The following is a 19,837-nucleotide window of genomic DNA, read 5'->3' on the forward strand; positions in this document are numbered from 1 at the left end:
AAGGTACTGAAGCAGAATTTGGGCTAGTACTGCTGTAATGGTAAAGGAAAACTGCTCTACAGATTGATTTGTCCATACACAGCAGTAATAACTGTCTTTTTCTCAGAATCAAGAATGGAATATTAACCTACCATTCAGGAACTATGGAAACACTCATGTCACCAGTTATTAATGGCGTTCTTACTAATAATTGAATGGAGGGTAGGGTGGGGGAGAGTTTCATTCCTTTTCACAGTTGTGGAGTTCAAAACAATTCAGTGACTTGACCCATGAATCTGCAGAATTGAGCCCAACGTCTTATCCTTTTAACCATCCCTGCTGCCAGACATTTTTGATTGAATTCTTGTTTGGTGCACACAGCTCCTTCCTATTTGGATGTCATGGAAGAAACTACTTCCTGCTGGCTTAATTTATTTTTAGTAGAGTTCAGGAATAAAAACAAAATCTTCCTATATTGGCTGTCCACTGGCTTGTCATATGGTTCTATTTATAAAACACTTGGAAAATAAGCACATTTGTTTCCCAGTCTTTATCTTTGCATCAGTATCCTATGTCTTAATTCCTTATTTTGTTGATCAGGGACCAAAACCAAACTTGTCCAAGGGCAGCAGGTTATTCCCAGACTTGAGCTGGGATTTATACCCAAATTTCCTAGATACAAGATCTGCATTCTAGCAGGTAAATTACGACAAGAATATTTAGCGTTTATGTAGCACTTTAAAATATGGAAACCACAAGTACTATTTCAGTAATTTTTACAGCAGCCCTGAAAAATATGTCAGTATTGTTACTTCATTTTAATGATGAGGGACTGAGGCTGAAAGATATTAGCATTGGCTGAAATGTTCTCCACCTAAATCCAAACCTAAGTCCACTCCAGTTAGGGTCATGCTAGACATTATACAGCTTAAGGGGGTGGGCAGATGTCATAATTGGCAAATAACCTCAGAGTGATGTCATATGGCAGAAGTGCCGTGTTGACGTCGTTCCATTTGACAACGTTGGGGTAAATCCCTGACTTTTTCAAATCACAGCATCACGAGAAAGCCCTGTGGTGGCTGCGAAGCTACGCTTGCATTGTTTAACCGACGCAGCGCAGATCCACAGCCACCGCGGAGCTTTCCCCATGTATAAACAGCCCCCTGGTCAAAAGCAACCAATTTTACAGATTTGGAACACTGAGACTGAGAGTTAAGCAGTTACCAGAAGAACACCCATGGCAGAAACTTTTCTTTTTAAAAAATTTACTTGATTTCGTTAATATATTGTGGAGATTTGCTGTGAATCACCCAGAGACCTATTAGTAGTTCCCAAACATGTCAGTCTACTATATAAGGACAGGAGACTGCAATCTTGAATAGAGGAAGCAGTGTGTGTTTTCTGTGGTCAACTGTTGAACCCTTTCCCCTTCTGGCATTTTTCTTCTCAAAATGGAGCTGCCAACCTGCTTTTCCATCCACGAGGGAAAAGGTATGGGTATCTTTTTCTCCTTCATAATTGGAAAAGTAGTTTCTGGGCACCATTTTGGGTGGGGGGAAATGGTCAGAGGTGAAAGGGTTAAAATGGGTGACTTTACTTAAACTTACTATTCCCAAGGCTGGTTTCACCTGATTGAGTATAACATCTAGTTTGGCTCTTCAGCCTAAAACCACCTAGAGGCAGCTTTCATGGTGCCAAGTTAACACCACTTCGCTGCCACCCCCTGCAGTATCACTGCTGCAAGGTGGTGGCGAATAATCCTCACTGAGGGAGGCAGTGCAGGCTTTCCGGCACCATTAGGCTGGCCAGACCCGCCCCTTGCATGGCTTCCAGCGACCAATGGGAGGTCACCTACTGCCTGGGAATGCCCCCGGCGCAGCGTTAGAACAAGGACAGATGTTGGAAGAGCCGCACTGACCTCGCTCAGACAGGAAAACTGGGGGTAAGTCCCTGACTTTTCAGCTGTGAGTCTTCATCTGTTTGCCCCAAGGTGGCTCCAAATAGGCGCCTGCATCATAAAGTGATGCAGCATGGATTCAGAGCCATCCCAGGACAAAGATGACATAAAGACAGACCCCTAGTAAGTTCATGGTAAAGTCATGATTTGAACCTAGTTCTCAGCTCAGTTGCTTAGCTACTATACACTGCAGTAGCACTATCCCCATTAGTTCTCATAATATAACTCTTACATAGTCTTGTGGCTTAATTGTCTGTGAGCATGGCAGTGACTGAGCTTTAAACGAGAAATAGAAATAGAAAGAGGTGGGACAGAGAAAAACAAACTCCAGAGTTTGACGTGAAGAAAGCTGCCCTGACAGGACCTGGGAGTTAGAGTTCCAGGCCCTGTCATGAATATGAGGATCCCTGCTCTAGAAAAATATAACATCACCCATTTGATCAATAAGGAGAAAGATGAGGGATGGGGGTAATTCATCATCATCATCATTATTATTATTATTATTATTATTATTATTATTATTATTATTTATTTATATAGCACCATCAATGTACATGGTGCTGTACAGAGTAAAACAGTAAATAGCAAGACTCTGCCGCATAGGCTTACAATCTAATAAAATCATAGTAAAACAATAAGGAGGGGAAGAGAATGCAAACAGGCACAGGGTAGGGTAAGCAGGCACAGGGTAGGGTAAAACTAACAGTATAAAGTCTGCACAACATCAAGTTTTAAAAGCTTTAGGAAAAAGAAGTTTTTAGTTGAGCTTCAAAAGCTGCGATTGAACTTGTAGTTCTCAAATGTTCTGGAAGAGCGTTCCAGGCGTAAGGGGCAGCAGAAGAAAATGGACGGAGCCGAGCAAGGGAAGTAGAGGCCCTTGGGCAGGCAAGAAACATGGCATCAGAGGAGCGAAGAGCACGAGCGGGGCAATAGTGTGAGATGAGAGAGGAGAGATAGGAAGGAGCTAGACCGTGAAAAGCTTTGGGAGATGTTAAGGCAAGAGCCTTGAGAAAAAGGGATTGAGTCCTAGTGATGGAGCTTGGGACCACTCCCTGACTATAAACCATACCAAACTTGCCTTTAACTCCTGGTTGGTTATTAAACTGCTGTATTTAGCTAAGAAGTGGAAATTGGGGCTGCTGTGCTCAACCCTGTAACTTTAATGAGAGCAAATATTCAGGGCTAATATGTCTCATCTTTCAATAATTCCATTTTTTTTGTCCTTTTCACTTCCTGTCCTTTCCAGTTCTTCCATCAAAAGCTCAATCTGAACCTTCTCTGAACTATAGAGGTACTGTAAAATGAGGATTAGCGAGAGAGGATTTCTCTTTTCAATTTTTCTTCTGCATGCCTTTGATAACTAATGCATTTTAAGTTCACTGTGTAAGCTACTACTGGCATCATAGTACATAACTGGCAAATAACTCAATGCAAGTTTTTCTTACCAAGCTCATTCTTTATGAGCGTGAGTATAAAGTGGCAAGTATCCATGTCTGTAATCTGAAACATGTATGGCAGCTAACCACACATTTCAGAGCATTCATACATTCACAAAAAAATAAGACGTAACTTATTCCTCGTTTGGTCATGTTTGTCCTCAGAATGGAATTTGTAAATCCAGCCTCAATTTCTTAATGTCTTTTTATGACATGCAGGCTCCATGGGTACACATACCATTTGTCTTAGTTTTATAACCATGAAGTGTAAATATTGAGCATAATTATTATGTTCTGTTTCACATCAGTTGAAGCAAAATATTGTCATTAGCTATGTAGATTCGCTGGTCAAATCAGTTACAATTTTTCACATGGAAATACTTGTGTGTGTATGTTTGCTGCTGGAATTTGTTCCTATGTGCAGTATTTATTCTTCTGCCATGCTTTGATATGCCATTTAATGCCTTTTAATATCGCAGCTTGTAGTAATTTTGTTTGAAAGTTAACACAGTCTAAATTGTAGTGGTCAGTGCAAGAGAGATGGTGGTGCATGCAATGTAATCGTAGGGCTATTTGACAACAGAAAGCCCTCATTACTGAATTTCTTGTGGGATGTGTCATTTATGCACAGTACAAATTCTCTTCTTCTTTTTTGCCCTGTCCTTGGAGTAGTTAGTTCAATCTTTATGCAACCTTAAATGTGTAACAAGAACGCATATCCTAGGAAAACAGGGTAAAGTGGTATTATCTACAGATGATACAAAGGTAGGGATATTTGAAATGCAGTGAGAGGAAAGGATGGTTGGGAGCAAAGAATCAGTAGAAGGAGGCGTGTTTAATCTTTTCCCCATTCCATACTAGCCTCAAACAGTTACCCCTCTGTGGGGTTATGTGCCCCCTTTTGCTGTTGCTTCTTTGTTCCCAACTGCCCCCCTCCTTAAGTGTGTTTTCAAACAGAGAGAGGATGTGAGGCTACGCTTACATGTATTTGTGTGTAATATGTAGTTTAAGTCCACAGTATATTTCCTTACCAATCCAGCACACATTTCCAGCTGCTCTACAGAAAATACATAATCTCTATGGCATTCCTACCCCTATCCTAGTGAGAATTCCCCTCCTCTAAGGCCTTTTGTCACCCCTAGCAGGAACTACCATCTCTCAGTTGGTTTCACTGCTACCAGGGCCTTTAAGGCTCAGGCCCCAACCCTTGCTCGGTCCTTGCTCAGTGAGGATACACAGACGTTATGTTCTAACCTCGTATTCTCCCTTTATTACCTCCCTCCTACACAGCAACAAGCAAGGAGGCATAGGATTTTATAAACAAAGAAAGTTTTATTAATTACACTAATGAGTTGTTGTATAATGAACAAAGAAGTCTTAATGGCTCTATCAGTATTTGATCTCCCCCACCAAATACAGTATATCACACACTCATACAATCATCTCACAACCACCACAGACCTTTACTGAATCCTTAGCTCTCTCTCCCCTTTACTTTAACTCTACCAGCCCATTTCCCCCTCTCTGATCTAAACCCTCTGTCACCTTGTCCGTGTCTGGCTCCCACAAGCACACCACCCAGTTTATATAGCGCGCGCGCACACACACACACACACGCACACACACACACACACACACTCTTCACCCCTCCTTCTCACTCTCTCAGCCAATCAGCTCACAAATGCAAATCCGCCATTCTCATCCTAGAGATACTTAACCGAACCACAGATCTATAATAAAAATACACAGTTATAATAAACATAAACCCAGGAAAAACAGATGTGTAATGTCACAGTCTCATTTTCAATTGTGTCATGTTGGAAGTATTTCATAGTAACTTATCACAAATTGTACACATTCTAAAAACAAAATATATTCGTTAGTTGGGTAAATAAACATGGGAAATAAAGCAGCATTACAGTGATGGCTTTAAGCCCGATTGTGGACTAGTAAAATGTTTCAATGTTGGGCTAAAATACAGGTAAGTAAAATTGGGTCTAAATCAGTGACTTGGAAAAATACCATATGGCCTCTCTCTTGTGAGTAATTCATACTGCAGTACAGTGGAGTGGGTTTTCTGAAAATTTTCCTATGTAAATTAGGGTAGTTAGATAGAATATTGGCATAAGAAAATTTTCTTGTACTTTAAAGAGTGATCTCATTTAGCTAGTTTATTTAACATGAGCAGTATCCAATGATCCTTGTGCACCGGTGAGACCCACCACTGGTGAAATGGGACGCTAATGCTTCCTAAAGTAACTGGAACTGAGCTGAAAATCTCATTTCTGGAAAGGAACAGTTCAGAGAAGCTACTTATATATCCTGTTTGGGAAACTAATGTTTCAGCTCATTTCTGGGGTTGCTCTAAGAAGTTCTAGTTTCCCACTGTCCCAGAATATTCAGCAGAGATACTGTTCACTGTATTTAATAAACAACAAAGCTAAAAAAAGTTCCTCATGGTTTTAGTTCCCCCCCCCAATACAAAAGTATTGAGCCTGAAATATTGGAGGGGGGAAATTAAAGCATACTTAATTTAAGTATGTGTTAAATCATATACTTAATGTGATTTAAATTTTACATTATGTAGAAATTGTATTGGAATACTTTAAGAGTTTAAAGACATTAAAATGTCTTTACAATGTTTTAATTTAAGAAAAAACTAATGGTATTGAATGTTGACAAACTAATACGTTTTAGCCACTCAAAGAACTGTGCATGATATGCTGACAATCTATTTCAACTTTATCAACTTGTACAATCGTTTAAAACCAGTGGATTATACAATTGGTTCTGATTTTTGTTGTTTTTACTCCCTACTTGCAAATCACTGACACTCATGTATTCTCTCACATATTTGATAGGGATAATCAACTGAAAAACATTAATTACAACTTTGAAACTGCCAAGCTTATGTAATATTGCAATAGCAATTGGTTTCCATTCATTGTTACTAATGAACTTATGAAATGGAAAATGTTCTGCGGAAAAAATAAAGCACTGGAAAATGTTCTGCCCCACATCTCTGTTGCAGTAGCAAGATTAAAAAACTTTGGTAAATATATCCATGTCCTAACTGCTGCTGATTTCTACCATCAAATAAAGTGAATACGTTTATTATTTAAACTATCCTTTGGAGTACTTAGGATAAATTGTGTATATTACAGAAACAAGAAATTCTTCAACAAGCTGCGATACAACAGAAAAAGAAAAGAAACGATTTCTGGGATTTTTCAAGACTAATAAAAGAAACAGTAAGGTAAATGTTTTCCTTAATTTATTAAAGTAATACCGTTTGGTGTGTGTGTGTGTGTGTGTGTGTGTGTGTGTGTACTTTCTCCGGATCAAAGTGAACAAGCTTTAATGACCATTCTAATAATGGTTGTTGGAAAAAGGTTTTCAACATTATTTTATTTTAACTAGGTTATTTTCATTGATATGTGAAAGTAGTACATAATGATTAATGTGGGATGGATTTGTGTCTCCTGCTTTCCCCCACGCCAAGAAAATGAGTTTTCAGACCTTTTTAATGTTACATTTTTCTAAGAGTTCAGAATAATTTACTTATTTATCGTTCAGTTTTAACTGAAAAAAGAGCAGACTTTTAATTGCAAATTGTTTTAGAAGTCAATATTTACCAATTCTCTTCCTTTGTCTGTTAATAAATAGGTTAATAAATTGGGCTAGAATGTCAGGTTCAGCACTGATCTGTGGTTTTTTCTTCAAAAATACACTCTGGGCTGGACTTTGGTTCAAGATAGCAAGGAAAGCTTTACAATCCCACCCACCCCCGCCATTCTAAAAGGTTGAGATAATCAAAGTCTTCTAAGACTGGCATTAAGAGATTTAAGATGAAATATGCTGTTATTTTTTGTGTTTTGGCCCCACACCTTTTGTCTTTGGCCCCTCTGAGGACCACAGGAATGTGGTCCTCAGGAGCTTCTCCACAATGGAATTTGGTCCTTGGGCAGATTCAACATGTCAGCCAATCAGTTTTAAAAAAAAAATCTAAAGAATTTTTTAAAAATCATGAGGAGCAAACCCCCAGGTAGGCACTAATGGAGGTGTGCATGGCCCTTCGTGGGCATGTTGGGGACCCCAGCCTCAGAGGATGAAGTCCCAGCTACAGGTGTTCTAAAAATCTCCTTCCTTCAGTGTAGAGTCCCTCTATAGAATGGCTAAATTCAGTATTCTCCAAAAGGAAGAAAATGTTGTATATGAGCTAAATGTTGTTCTGCAGAAATACTGCTTAAGTGGGATAACCCATGAACAACATGTTCAGTGCAATCACAAAGGTCTGATTTGCATATAATGAGAAGCCATTGTGGGTGAATTTCCCTGTGGTTTTTTTCATCACAATGGCAGTTGCCATTTTGATAGTCTTGCATGGTGGGGGCTTCACTGTATGTAGCATCTCATTATGTGCGAACCCATTGAGGGTGGGTTGTTGGAATGGTTGACAAGCCACCACAAGCCTGAAAACAGGCCATAGATTTTGGCTGGCTTGTCAGCCACCCCAACAACCCACTCTCGCTGAGTTTGTATGTAACAAGAAGCCATGCCACGCCCTGAATATTCAAAATGTCAGCCACTGACTGGATGAGAAGCCCCACAGGGAAATTCTCCCACAGTTGCTTTTTGTTATGTGTGAAACAACTGAAAGTTTCAAAGCTTTTTTTCTTTATCTTTGGATGACTGAAGCTTATATGAAATGAAGAAGCAGGTCCAAAATAATAGGACAGCAAGATTGTTGGCAGGGACATCATATTATGTTAGTATTTTATGATCTGTTCTGACTTTCAATCCATTTCTGGACCTTCAAAGTGCAGGCATTAAACTTTAATGCCCTAAACAACCTGTGGCTGGATTATCTGAAGGATAATCTTCATTTATTTATTTATGACTTTTCTATACCGCCCCGTAGCTGAAGCTCTCTGGGCAGTTCACAACAATTGAAAGCACAAAATACATCACAAAATGTAATACAAAATTTTAAAATTTTAAACTATGATATGACAGTACAAACCACAATAAAACTTGGCAGCAATGCAGAGATTTAAAATACAATAACAGATTTAAAACAACAGAGATAAAAAGACTAGAATGCCTAGGAAAATAAGAAGAGCTTCACCTGGTGCTGAAAAAAGCATAAGTTAGGCAGGAAGTTCATTCCACAACCAGGGTTGCCACAACAGAAAAAGTCCTCTTCCTTGGTTACCACCTCCTTCACTTCCTTTGGCGAGGGCTCCTGGGGAAGGACCACTGAAGATGATCTTAGGGTCTGGGCAGGTACATATGGGAGGGGATGATCCATATATACCCACCTAGACCCTAAGTTATTCTTCAATGATCCTCTTCTGGGTGCCCCCATCACATGAGGTTAGGCAATTATTCTCCTGGGATTTTTAGCCCTTCTAACTTTAAAAGTAGTGCCCATGCTTTTTAGATTTTTTCCACTGCTGTAGGCTTTATTTTGGTTTCATTCTGTAACTACTTTTTGATTTTTGAAATGGTTTTTATGCCATGTTTTATTTTAATATTTTACTATTCTAAGCCTTATTTTTAAGCCAAGCTTTGGCTATTGGGCAGTATAGAAATGTAATAAATAAATAAATAAATATGCCCTGGCTCCTCTTCCACACCAGGGACAGTTAAGCTCAGACCAACTACCACCTCTGTACTGCTCTTGGGGTGCGTACTTTCCCTGTCCAGGACACTCTCCGTTGTGTTCTTGTGCTGAACAGATTTGAATAATGTTCTACATAAATTTGAATAATGTTCTACATAAGTACGTTAGAGATTTACTTCCAAGTTTGAGGAACTTGTATATCTGCCCCAGTGTCGTTATTTCTCGTTCATGAGCTAATAAACTCGTCGTTTGGTTAATTTATATTAAAATGCTATTGCATTTCTTTCTATCCTATGCCCATGATAGGCTCCTCTGTCTTTTCTAGATTTTCTTTTTGTATCATCATCACTGTAGCAGCTTTCCAAAATACTAAACAAATGGCCATTGAATTGATGGTTAACTTTCCCACCCACTCAATGTTTTAACGGTCTGCCCTGTCACCGTTGCTCATAGCTGACATGGAATGTAGAGTTTTGTGTGTGTGCGCGCGGGTTTTTTTTAAGAGAGGTTGTGTAGCATACTTATTTGTGTTCCAGGCTGAAGAGTACTTGACAACGAGGATGGATGAGGTTTGTGGCAGTGAAGAGCCTTTTAAATCCACAACAGCAAGTGAACAGAGCATAGATGTAAGTGCTAACCTTTCCACTAGATGCTGCTGCTGCAATATAAAACATCTCTTATTGTCTAGTTGCTTACTGGAACATTCCTTGAGCTGCAAGAGACTGTATTTTTGTGCCAGTGGAACTCAGTCCTGTACAATATGTCTGGTTTAAGAACAAAACAAACAAACAAACACCTATAGATACACAAAGACAAACAGAAAAGGGAGAAAGGTGCATTCAGTGCTACATAATAAGTGTAAGGGAGGAAAACACCCAAATAAGCAAGGGAGTGAGTTTCTTTGTATCAGCCTTCCCCAACGTGGTGCCATCCAAATGTGTTGGGACGCAACTCTCATCGACACTCTGATAATGAAGTCCCAACAGAAGGTCGGTCCAGTGAAGAAGCTCTGCCTGCTTCACAATGCTAACATTATTTTAGAATCTGTCCATATGTGAAGGGGTCAGAATACTCCAACCTCTGAAATAGTGTGTTGGCAAAAACGCAGACCCTGGCTATACCTGGTCTAAAGCAAACCAGAATACGAAGTGAAAGCTGCCACGATGTCTCTGTCTTCTCAAGAAAATTGAATGTACATGTAATGTGAGGCTCATACCAGTCAAGGCTAAAATTAGATGCATTTATTTTAAGAGCCTTCATAGACCCATAAATCAAGAGTATGGAAACCATATCCCAAATACTGAACCACTTGGATATCAAATGTGCAGCTTGTTTACGTTTTCAGAGTTGGACCCAGACTAAATTAGCCATGCTTTAGCCCCACTGAAATCAATGGGACAAAGTTAGTCGCGAGTAATTTAAGTCACATTGATTTTCAGTGGGACTGAAGCATTGAACACCTTGGTCTGGATCCAACTCTAAATTAATTTGGGAGTGGGGTAGAAAATAATCAGAATTGAAGCCAGGCTTTTTCCCAGAGTTTCTCTTGATCAAGGACAATCAATAGGAGGTGGGTTTGGGGCAGATTGTGATGTTCAGAGTGAAACTTTACCTTATAGGCTACCAGGAAAAAACATGGTTGTAGTAATGTAGAACTCTTTCTTATTTTGTGCCTCTCATTCATACCTTAAACTTTATATAGTCACATTCAGGACATTGTTACCTTCTACAGACCCTATAGATCTTACATGTTAATATATTTATTTATTTGCATGTTAAAACATTTTTATACCTCTTTCCTGAAAGCTCAAAGTGCCAAAGCATCTCAGAAAAAGACAGTATCACTAAAAGTTTTTGCAGCCTTACAAAAAGACAATAGAGAGCAGGCTTTCCTTAACATTTCTGAGATGAGGTCTCTCAGACTATTGCTGGAAAGTCTAGATGTCTAGGTATTTCTTTCTGAACCTACCTTGTCTAATTGGCCTGCTTTTTCTGAACTGCAGGAGTTCATTTCTATATCCCCCAATTTCAAAATGTGCATCATCTCTATCAATTTCATTTCATCTACTTAATTATTTAATTAATATAAATTCTATGTCACTTTTCATTTTTTAAAAAATATATATCCCAAAACAGTTTACATGATAAATCCATGGTAAAATATAATAAAAACCAAACATTAAAACAAAAGTATGAGAAAAACAATAAAATGTCGCTAAAATAACCTGGGGTAACTGACACTGCTAGCGGTCAGGGAAACACGTGGACAAACAAGTGTTTCTTCAGTTGTCAGTGGAAGCATTCCACACTTGTAGCCCATGTGGCGGGTGTTATAATTGAGAAGGCACTCCACCACACCACAGCCAAACGAAGCTCACTAGGTCAGAATATGGTCAGCAAGCACCCCCACCCCACCCCAGAATGCAGAGACCAGGGGGCTGCCTTCACGGCGCCACGTTGTCACCACTTTAGGGGAAAACCTGAGCTTTCACTGTTGTGGGGTGGCAGCAGGTAATGCCAATGGCAGGAGGCAGCACAGTTTTTTTGGCAGCCATTTGGCTTTCCAGGCCCACTCTCTGTCAAGCTTCTGGTGACCAATCAGAGATCGGCTTCCACCGGGAAAGCCCCCTGGCTTGACACCAGAGCAGGGTCAGAGGTCAGAAGAGCCATAGTGACCTCACTCCAATGTAAAAAGTAGGATTAAGTCCCCAACTTTTTAAATGCTCAGTTTCGCAAAAAGCTCCACAGTGGCAGCAAATTGCTGGCTGCGTTGTAAGTTCGACACAGCGCCATTGCACAGCTACCATGGGACTTTTAAAACAGCCCCCAGTGTGGCCTAGATGGTAGATAGCAGTCTCTCAGATAACCTGAGTCCCACTTAACAAGCCCCTTGTGACATGGGTTAGGTAGAGAGAAAGTAACTGGCTCCAGTGCGCTTTGTCACTGGGCAGGTATATTTGAATCACATCTCTCCAGTTTAAGTCCGGTACTCTCTTGCCGTTACATAGCATACCACTAGCCCTAGTGTTATTTGGCCCTATTACTGTTAAAGATTAATGTTTATTTATTTTTGTTAGCTACATTTAAATTATTTATTTTTGTTAGCTACATTTTATCTTCACAACAGCCCTGTGAGATATGTTCGGCTGACTGGCCCAAAGTCACCCAATGAGCTTCATAGTTGAGTGGGGACTTGAACCTGGGTCTCCTCAGTTCAACACTCTACACTACACCACACTGGCGACTAGCTCTCTTTTCAATATTGTTGAAAGCAGTGGAATGCAAGGCTCCAATTATTTTTTTATTTTGCTGTTATCGTATTGGTTGGGAAACAGCAATATAAATGATATTTATATTATCACTGTAGCTATATAAATGATAGAAGATTTACAAAGCAGAGTTTGCTGTCAATTCTGCTCTGCTGTGTTAAATAGTGTGTGTCTTGTCAGGTAGTACACAGCCCAAGTATAAAACACAATGTAGTGTAGACAGTTTGTTGTAGGATTAAGATCCTTTGGTAGTTAGTTGTATCAAGGTGCCCCATGTGTTGAAAAACATCTGCACACCTGTAGCTAATTAGCTACAATTAACTCTGGCTGCCTTGAGGCCCAGCATTGGGCAAAAGGCGGGATACTACTACTACTACTACTATAATAATAACAACAACTCTGGCTGGAGTATATTTAATAAGGTTCTGTGTGGGAGAAGAGATAATTAATAGGAACAGCGCTCCAGAGAATTAGTATATTTAACTGTGGTGGAACAATGTTACGGTCCTGCAGATGTGTTAGGACTGACATTTAGGAAGTTAACCATTTTTGTGGAAAGGGGCAACAATCTGGTTGTGCCAGTTGATTAGATGTCCTAAGGAAGAAGTGCAGGCCTATATGCAGCTTTCCTCACTATGTAGGGCTGCCACATTTACAGCCAGGTATTTAAAGACTTGAATGGAAAAATCTGAGATTTTCCACATATCCAGCAGACAGTAATTTTGTTGACAGGCCCATGTGCCTGTGCAGAAAATTTTATTTGAATGAGGACAGTTGTTTTAAGTTACCTACTTGAAGAGGTTCATCAGATGAGTGTTTTATCGCAGATATGCTTGAGAGGGTTCCCAGCTATCTGAAGCAGATTTGAGGATGGGGTGGTGGTGCTGCTGGTGCTGGGAGAAAGGCTAATCATCTCCTCCCAATTCCATGGAAGTTATTTCTTCAGCAGAACAATTTCAATTATTTTCTCCCAAACTACTTAAACTCTTCTGTAATTAAGGAAGTTGCTCACTTTCAGCATCATCACACAGGAGAAAATCGTGTTTCCTTGCTGTTGCTTCTCCGCCCCCACTTCTGGGGTGTGTATGTGTGTCTTTTATACGACACCTCCCACTCCTGCTAATTTTTCCATTGCAAAATAGCCCCCACCCCAGAATCCACCTTAAAAACAACAATACGGAATGTGCTGCAATCTCCTGTTGTGTGCAGGAAAAGCTGTGAGATCAAAATGGCCCCTGAATGGGTCACGTGCTCTTTGTTTACTTCCTCTTTCCCGGCTGGGAAGGGAGAGGAAGTAAAGAGGGACAGAAGTGGGGGCGGAGAAGTGACAGTAAGGAAACACGATTTCCCCCTGTGTGAGGACACTCAGATTGAGCAACTTCCTTGATTAACTCTTGGATTTACAGAAGAGTTTAAGCAGTTTGGGAGGAATTCATTGAAATTGTTTTGCTGAAGAAATAATTTCCATGGAATTGGGAGAGAATGGTTACCCCTTCTCCCAGCACCCTGCCCCATCATCAAATCTGCTTCAGATGGTTGGGGGCCCTCAAGCAGATTTTCAGGGAGCAGTGGAGGAGGAGAACATCTCACTGCATAAGTGGAAGCTCATCCATGTGATTTTGGATTCTACCCCCTGTATGTAAGTTGAATTCAGTAAAAACAAAAACAAAAAACATTACAAATTCCTTGAACTAAAAGGTCTGGTATATTGGAAATTGAATTCAGTAATTAATTAATAAATAAATACAAATTTCCTGAACTAAAATGTCAGGTATATATTTCGTTTCATAAGAATGATCGTGTTAATGAGAGGTAGTAAAATGTGTTGTCAGAACAGGATAACTGGGGAGTGAACGAAACAGCTTCTTTAAAAATCAGCAAATCAGCTCAAAACAATAGATCACGAAACGGAGTAAGAGCAAATCCAGCCAAAATTAAACACTTTCAAATCTCATTGTTTTCAATAGGAGATCATTGCTGAGCACATGATTAACTTGCCGTTGAAATTACAGTGTCGTTTCCCCCCACCCCCCGATATTTTACAAGAAATACCAAACTTGAGAAATGCTGGTGAGTCATTGAACAACTTTTTGGATGAATGGCCCATATTAGAAAAGAAAATGAACTCATAGCCAGCTGTAATGCAAGCAAAGGTCCTTGCTGCAGCTGAAGTTTATATACGTAAGTGCCATTCTTTGCTGGTAAATGGCTTGAAGGGACATTTGGGTTGCTTCATATGGGCTGTCTGTATATTTTGAAACCCCCATGGTGGTGCTGCGTTGACTATACAGAAAGCCTGTACTGCCTCCTCCGGTTATGGTTACTGGCTTCCACCCCACAGAGCTCCTATGTAATGTGTAGTTTGGCTGTTAAACAAGCCTTTTCAAAGCATGACAAATGTGTTTTTACTTGGTGACTGGAGAACATTGAATCTAGGGCAATGTGATGAGTTCCTTTATCACATGCCCCCAGATTATGACTTAAACTGTGGTCACCAGGCTCAGCAGATGCCATGCAACCTTCATCCCATCACTCTTCCATCGTTATTTGCAATTTATTTATTTATTTATTTATTACATTTATATACCGCCCCACAGCCGAAGCTCTCTGGGCGGTTTACAACAATTAAAAATAGTAAACATTAAAAGTATACAACAATTTAAAAAACATAAAAACAGTATAAAAACAACAGTATCCATTTAAAAACAACAATTCTAGGGTCCATTAGCCTTTATTTTCATTAATTGAACAAAAAGCTGGGAAGGCAGCAAAGTGTTCAAAGGTGATGAGTGACTTAAGAACAGAACAGTCTTGTACAGTGTTTAAAGACGTTCCAGATAATATGTTTGACAACAAATAAACAGTGTGAACTGAATGGGAATACTTTCTGAGGGACTGAGATCAGCTGATAAGCATAGAAATAGGAGGGAAAGCTGGTAACATTCCCATACTGAGGGATTATGATCACCTGGCAGAGTTGCTGTATGTGATTGCATAACCTCAGCTTTTTCGTCAGCAAATCCTTCACTAATAGTTAAGAATATAGAGTCTGACAATATAATCCAAACAACCAACAGCAGCACATTTTTGTGGCATAAGATTTTCTGAGGCAGAGCCCATTTAGTAAGCTGTACTCAAAATGGTTTCCATTAAAGCTTATGACCTAATGCATTTTTTAGCCTATGTAAATTAGATAGCCCTCTTGTTTTTGCATGATAAGGCTTTATATAGTCACATTCAGGACATTGTTATCTTCTACAGACCCCATAGATCTTACATGTTAATATATTTATTTATTTGCTTGTTAAAACATTTTTATACCTCTTTCCTGAAAGCTCTAAGTGCTGTTCAACCAACAAAGCATCTCAGAAAAAGACAGTATCACTAAAAGTTTTTGCAGCCTTACAAAAAGACAATAGAGAGCAGGCTTTCCTTAACATTTCTGAGATGAGGTCTCCCAGACTATTGCTGGAAAGTCTAGATGTCTAGGCATTTCTTTCTGAACCTAACTTGTCTAATTGGCCTGCTTTTTCTGAACTGCAGGAGTTCTATCAATTTCATTTCATCTACTTAATTATTTAATTAATATAAATTCTATGTCGCTTTTCTTTTTTAAAAAATAAATAAATCCCAAAACAGTTTACGTGATAAATCCATGGTTAAATACAATAAAAACCAAACATTAAAACAAAAGTTTCAATTTAAGAGCAGCCTTCCCCCAACCCGGTGCCCTCCAGGTGTGTGTTGGACTACAACTCGCATCACTGGCAGCCAGCTCTAGAATTTACATGCTTGATGGGTTGGGGGTGGGGTGGGGGAGAAGTTACATGCAGCACAAGTGCACTTTAATTATGTAAGTATAATGAAATTCTAATTCCATTCCCTGTGTCTATCCTTCCCCATCATTCTGTTACTCTATTCAACACACACACACACTCACACGGTTGTATCCAATGTTAGCCTTACTTAGAATAGACCCATTAAAATGAGAACTTAAGTTAGACTAATACTGGATGTAACCCACAGCATCTAATGAATATATAAATGTTGCACAGTTAACCTAAGATTCAGGACATGGTTCTGAACTTGCTAAAGATGTACTCAAGTGTAATTAAAAGTAAACCCTAGTAGTGTATTGTAACATGAGGTGCTCTTGTTAGACCCGTGTACAAACTCATGCATATTCCAATGAGGCTCACACACATCCAGTTATAAGGAATCTTTAGACATTGGTAAATTGAGAGTGATTCCCATCCAGTGATTCCCATCCGATGAAATCCATACTCAGACACCGTTCAAGAGGTTAATGCCACAATGGCACATTTGTTGAGGTTTACAGACATTCAAATACACAAGCTGATATTGGGAGAATTAGCTGAGCAGATGGATTTGTTAACACTTCCAGCCTTCACAGAGTTATACCTTGATGGGGAAATTAGCTAATTCTTGGTGAACCTGAGCTCCAGGCTTAAAAGTAGTTTTTGAGACTGCATGAAAGAGTCTTCCAAAGATTTGATGCATGCACATGCACGCACACCCACATGCACACCCACACAGGAAGGAGGGGTTAGAGGCTAGTGTGTACTGCAAAATTCCAAGAGCAATATACCTTTCCCTAGGTTGAAGCCCTTTTCTGCAGACAAGAACTACTGAATGTTGCAAACTCTTGGTCTCTGGTGAAGAGGAAGGAAAACAGGAAGCCTTGACATTGGGAGGCAAGATGTCCAATTATGAAACCTTGCCTCTGCCAAGCAAAGAGCCTAGTGATTTTAGTTGGAAGGAGGGTAGTCCTTCAGTGATTTCAGCATGGAGCCTTTCCTCTGGGAAGAGAGACCTGAATGATTTCAGCAGCAGCACGGCACCTTACCCCTAGAGTTGGTGAGGCACCAAGTAATTTCAGCAGCATGGCCTCATGCTGTTGGGAAGACGGAAACTTTGGCTTTCTTCCACCCTACCTACAATTTTAATATATGTTGCCTAGGCTACAGCCGTTTCCCTAACCCTGCCTGGAGGCTCCCTCCCTCCCTCCCTTGTGGCTCCTCCTTAGTAAAGGGTGCAGAAAGAGGGGAAATATTTCCAACCCCCTCTCCCTCCATTTCTCTTTCCTGCCCCCTTTTATCTCACATCTAAGGGGGTGTCAGGCCCAACTCCCAGCCAAGGAGAGGGGAGGACGAGCAGCCACGAAGCAAGTGGTGTTAAACTGATCATGGCTTCTTCTCTTGGAAAAGCGGGAAAGAAAGCGAGCTGGCGAAGTGGTGGTGGTGTGCGTGTGTGCTTGCTTGCATCTTCAAGTTCATGAACTACAGATGTGCTGGTTGCCTTACTCAAAAGTAAATACCATTGATTTCAACTGCTAACATCACATGCTGGCTTACCTTTGAGGAAAGCCCATTGAGCAGAGAGAGTCTTACTTCTGAGTAAACACGTATAGAACAATGTTCATACACATGCAGATCATGAAACGGGGAGGGAGGTTTTCGGACAGCATAAATGGAGGGGGAGTTGTCCAGCTTACAACAGCCAATAAACTGTAGGGGGATGTACCAAGGAGATCAATGGGCGAGGCCACGGTGAAAACAACAAGGTGTGAGTGAACCTCAGCGGGGGTAACAGCAGTGCGCTACAGGAGAGGTGTAAGTTTGCAAGTTTTCATATGGTATATGAGCACTATATAAATGAAGTGGGATAATTCGAGGGCGAACCGCAATAAAAGGGTACATGGGATGAAGGCTAAAGACTGACCTGGTCCTTCATCCTATGTAACAAAAGAGGGTGCTTGGGGATGACATCTGTACTTGCTGGAAACAAAAGTCCTACTGGGTCCTTCTTATTATTTCCATTCTGGGTCCTTCTTATTATTTCCATTCTGTTAACAGAAGATGAGCTTTCATGCTAATGACTACTTAACTACACATGTCAAAGCTGGAGTGCAACAATGGGAGCACAATGCGATAAGCCATCACAATTCGACATAATAAAAACATAAAAAGATAAGCTAAAATAAATAAGTTAAGTAAGTTAAAATGGATAATATAGAAAGATTACATTAACACATTAAGAACCCACGAGTGGGAAACTAGATCAGTACATATACCAGAACGAATTGTGTCGAATTGTGATGGCTTATTGCTTTTAGTAATAAAGATTTCACTCAAGGAGCACAATGGAGGTAGTTGACCTTACCAGATATCACTCTTGGTTTTCAGAACATTCATGTTCTGCTCAGTATTTATCCCCACCTTGGCCTTTGGGGCATCCATTTTAGGAAGTCCATTAGAAATTGAATTGCTTGATCTAGTCTTATGTGATCGCTCTTAATCCCATTCCTGTGCGTTTCTCCCACCTTTGCTGAAGCTGGGGATGAAGACGCCTGGCTTATTAGCTGTGTCTCAAAATGGAGTCAGTACTGTTCAACAACAGTATGATTTATGTTGGGTCTGCAGAACCTCTAATGAAGCTTGAAATGAGTGTGCATATTGAAGTAATGAAGGTTTATATTGTTAAAATCCTAATGGGAATAGATTTGATCAACAGGGGTTAAAAACACATTGAAGACTATTAATCATGAGTTTCCAGCAGCAAGACTTTTTTGCTTTCATTCTGGCATCTGTACAGATGAGATACTGAGCAGAGACTGTTTCAGTGCAAACAGAAAGAGCTCTTCAAATGTAAACATTTGAGCAGCTGGCAACAGAGATTAACAAAGCTTGGTTGGGAGGGGAGTAATACTGGACAGTGGCGCCATCTAAATTTAAATAAAGCCAAATCAGACCCTTATTCAAGTACAAAGGGCATAGGTCAGAAAAACTAACTGAACTTAAGAATATTGGCTGTCACAGTAGTGTGTGTGTGTGTGTGTGTGTGTGTGTGTGTGTGTGCGTGCTTGCACAGAGGGGGAGTAATTAAGTGCGCTTTAACTAGCATTATAATTAGAGTTGTCCTCTTTTGTTAACCCTGTGTTTTGGGAAGAATTTAACATGTTTTCTAGGAATCCAGATTAAACTTTGTTCTAGTAGTCATGATAGCTAGCTGTGTAAGTTGTTTACATCCACTAATGTTTCAACATGAATTGTAAAAGGCTGTTTATATGTTACATTGACTTTGTTACTATTTGCATGATTTTATAAGTTTAAAATCAATCAAAAAGTTTTTTTTTTAAAAAATGTTGATATTACCCATGCCACATTTTTCAGTCTTTCATCACCTTTAGCTTTGGTAGACCACATACATGAATGTTCTGTCACAGTGTTTTTTATTAGTTGTAAAGGGACAGTGCTGTATGCAAATCATAATCATTTCTTCTATTAAGCAATTTGGGTGCACAGCAGTATAGAAATTTGTTAATTAAAAAACAACAGCAGCAACAAGGCATGACAAGGACTGTTAGCTTCCAGGATTGAGGGAATAGAGATAGAAAATACTAGAGTAACTCAACTGATTATCTGAAGAGGGAACTTCTGGGTTGACATTGAATGCCAAAAGGAGGATCTCCTGTCTTGGCTGCTATTTTTTGTCTGGGGTGGACATACTGCTATCCAATCATAGAGAACATCAAATTCTCAGAGTGTAC

At 39.9% G+C, this 19,837-nt stretch overlaps 1 protein-coding gene across 3 annotated transcripts in view; it reads left to right on the forward strand.

Moving 5' to 3' along the window:
* The window catches only part of COBL (cordon-bleu WH2 repeat protein), a 162,201-nt gene that overhangs the window by 59,175 nt on the left and 83,189 nt on the right, over positions 1-19,837 (forward strand). For 2 of the 3 annotated variants that reach the window (XM_063130343.1, XM_063130358.1), the window contains exons 5-7: positions 3,183-3,227; positions 6,537-6,628; positions 9,535-9,624. In XM_063130343.1, coding sequence (XP_062986413.1) covers positions 3,183-3,227; positions 6,537-6,628; positions 9,535-9,624 — 227 coding nt within the window. The remainder of the gene's footprint in view (positions 1-3,182; positions 3,228-6,536; positions 6,629-9,534; positions 9,625-19,837) is intronic. The other variant, XM_063130350.1, reaches the window with a different exon arrangement.

This window comes from Elgaria multicarinata, chromosome 1 (genome assembly GCF_023053635.1).
Source record: "Elgaria multicarinata webbii isolate HBS135686 ecotype San Diego chromosome 1, rElgMul1.1.pri, whole genome shotgun sequence".
NCBI classification, from domain to species: Eukaryota; Metazoa; Chordata; class Lepidosauria; order Squamata; family Anguidae; genus Elgaria; species Elgaria multicarinata.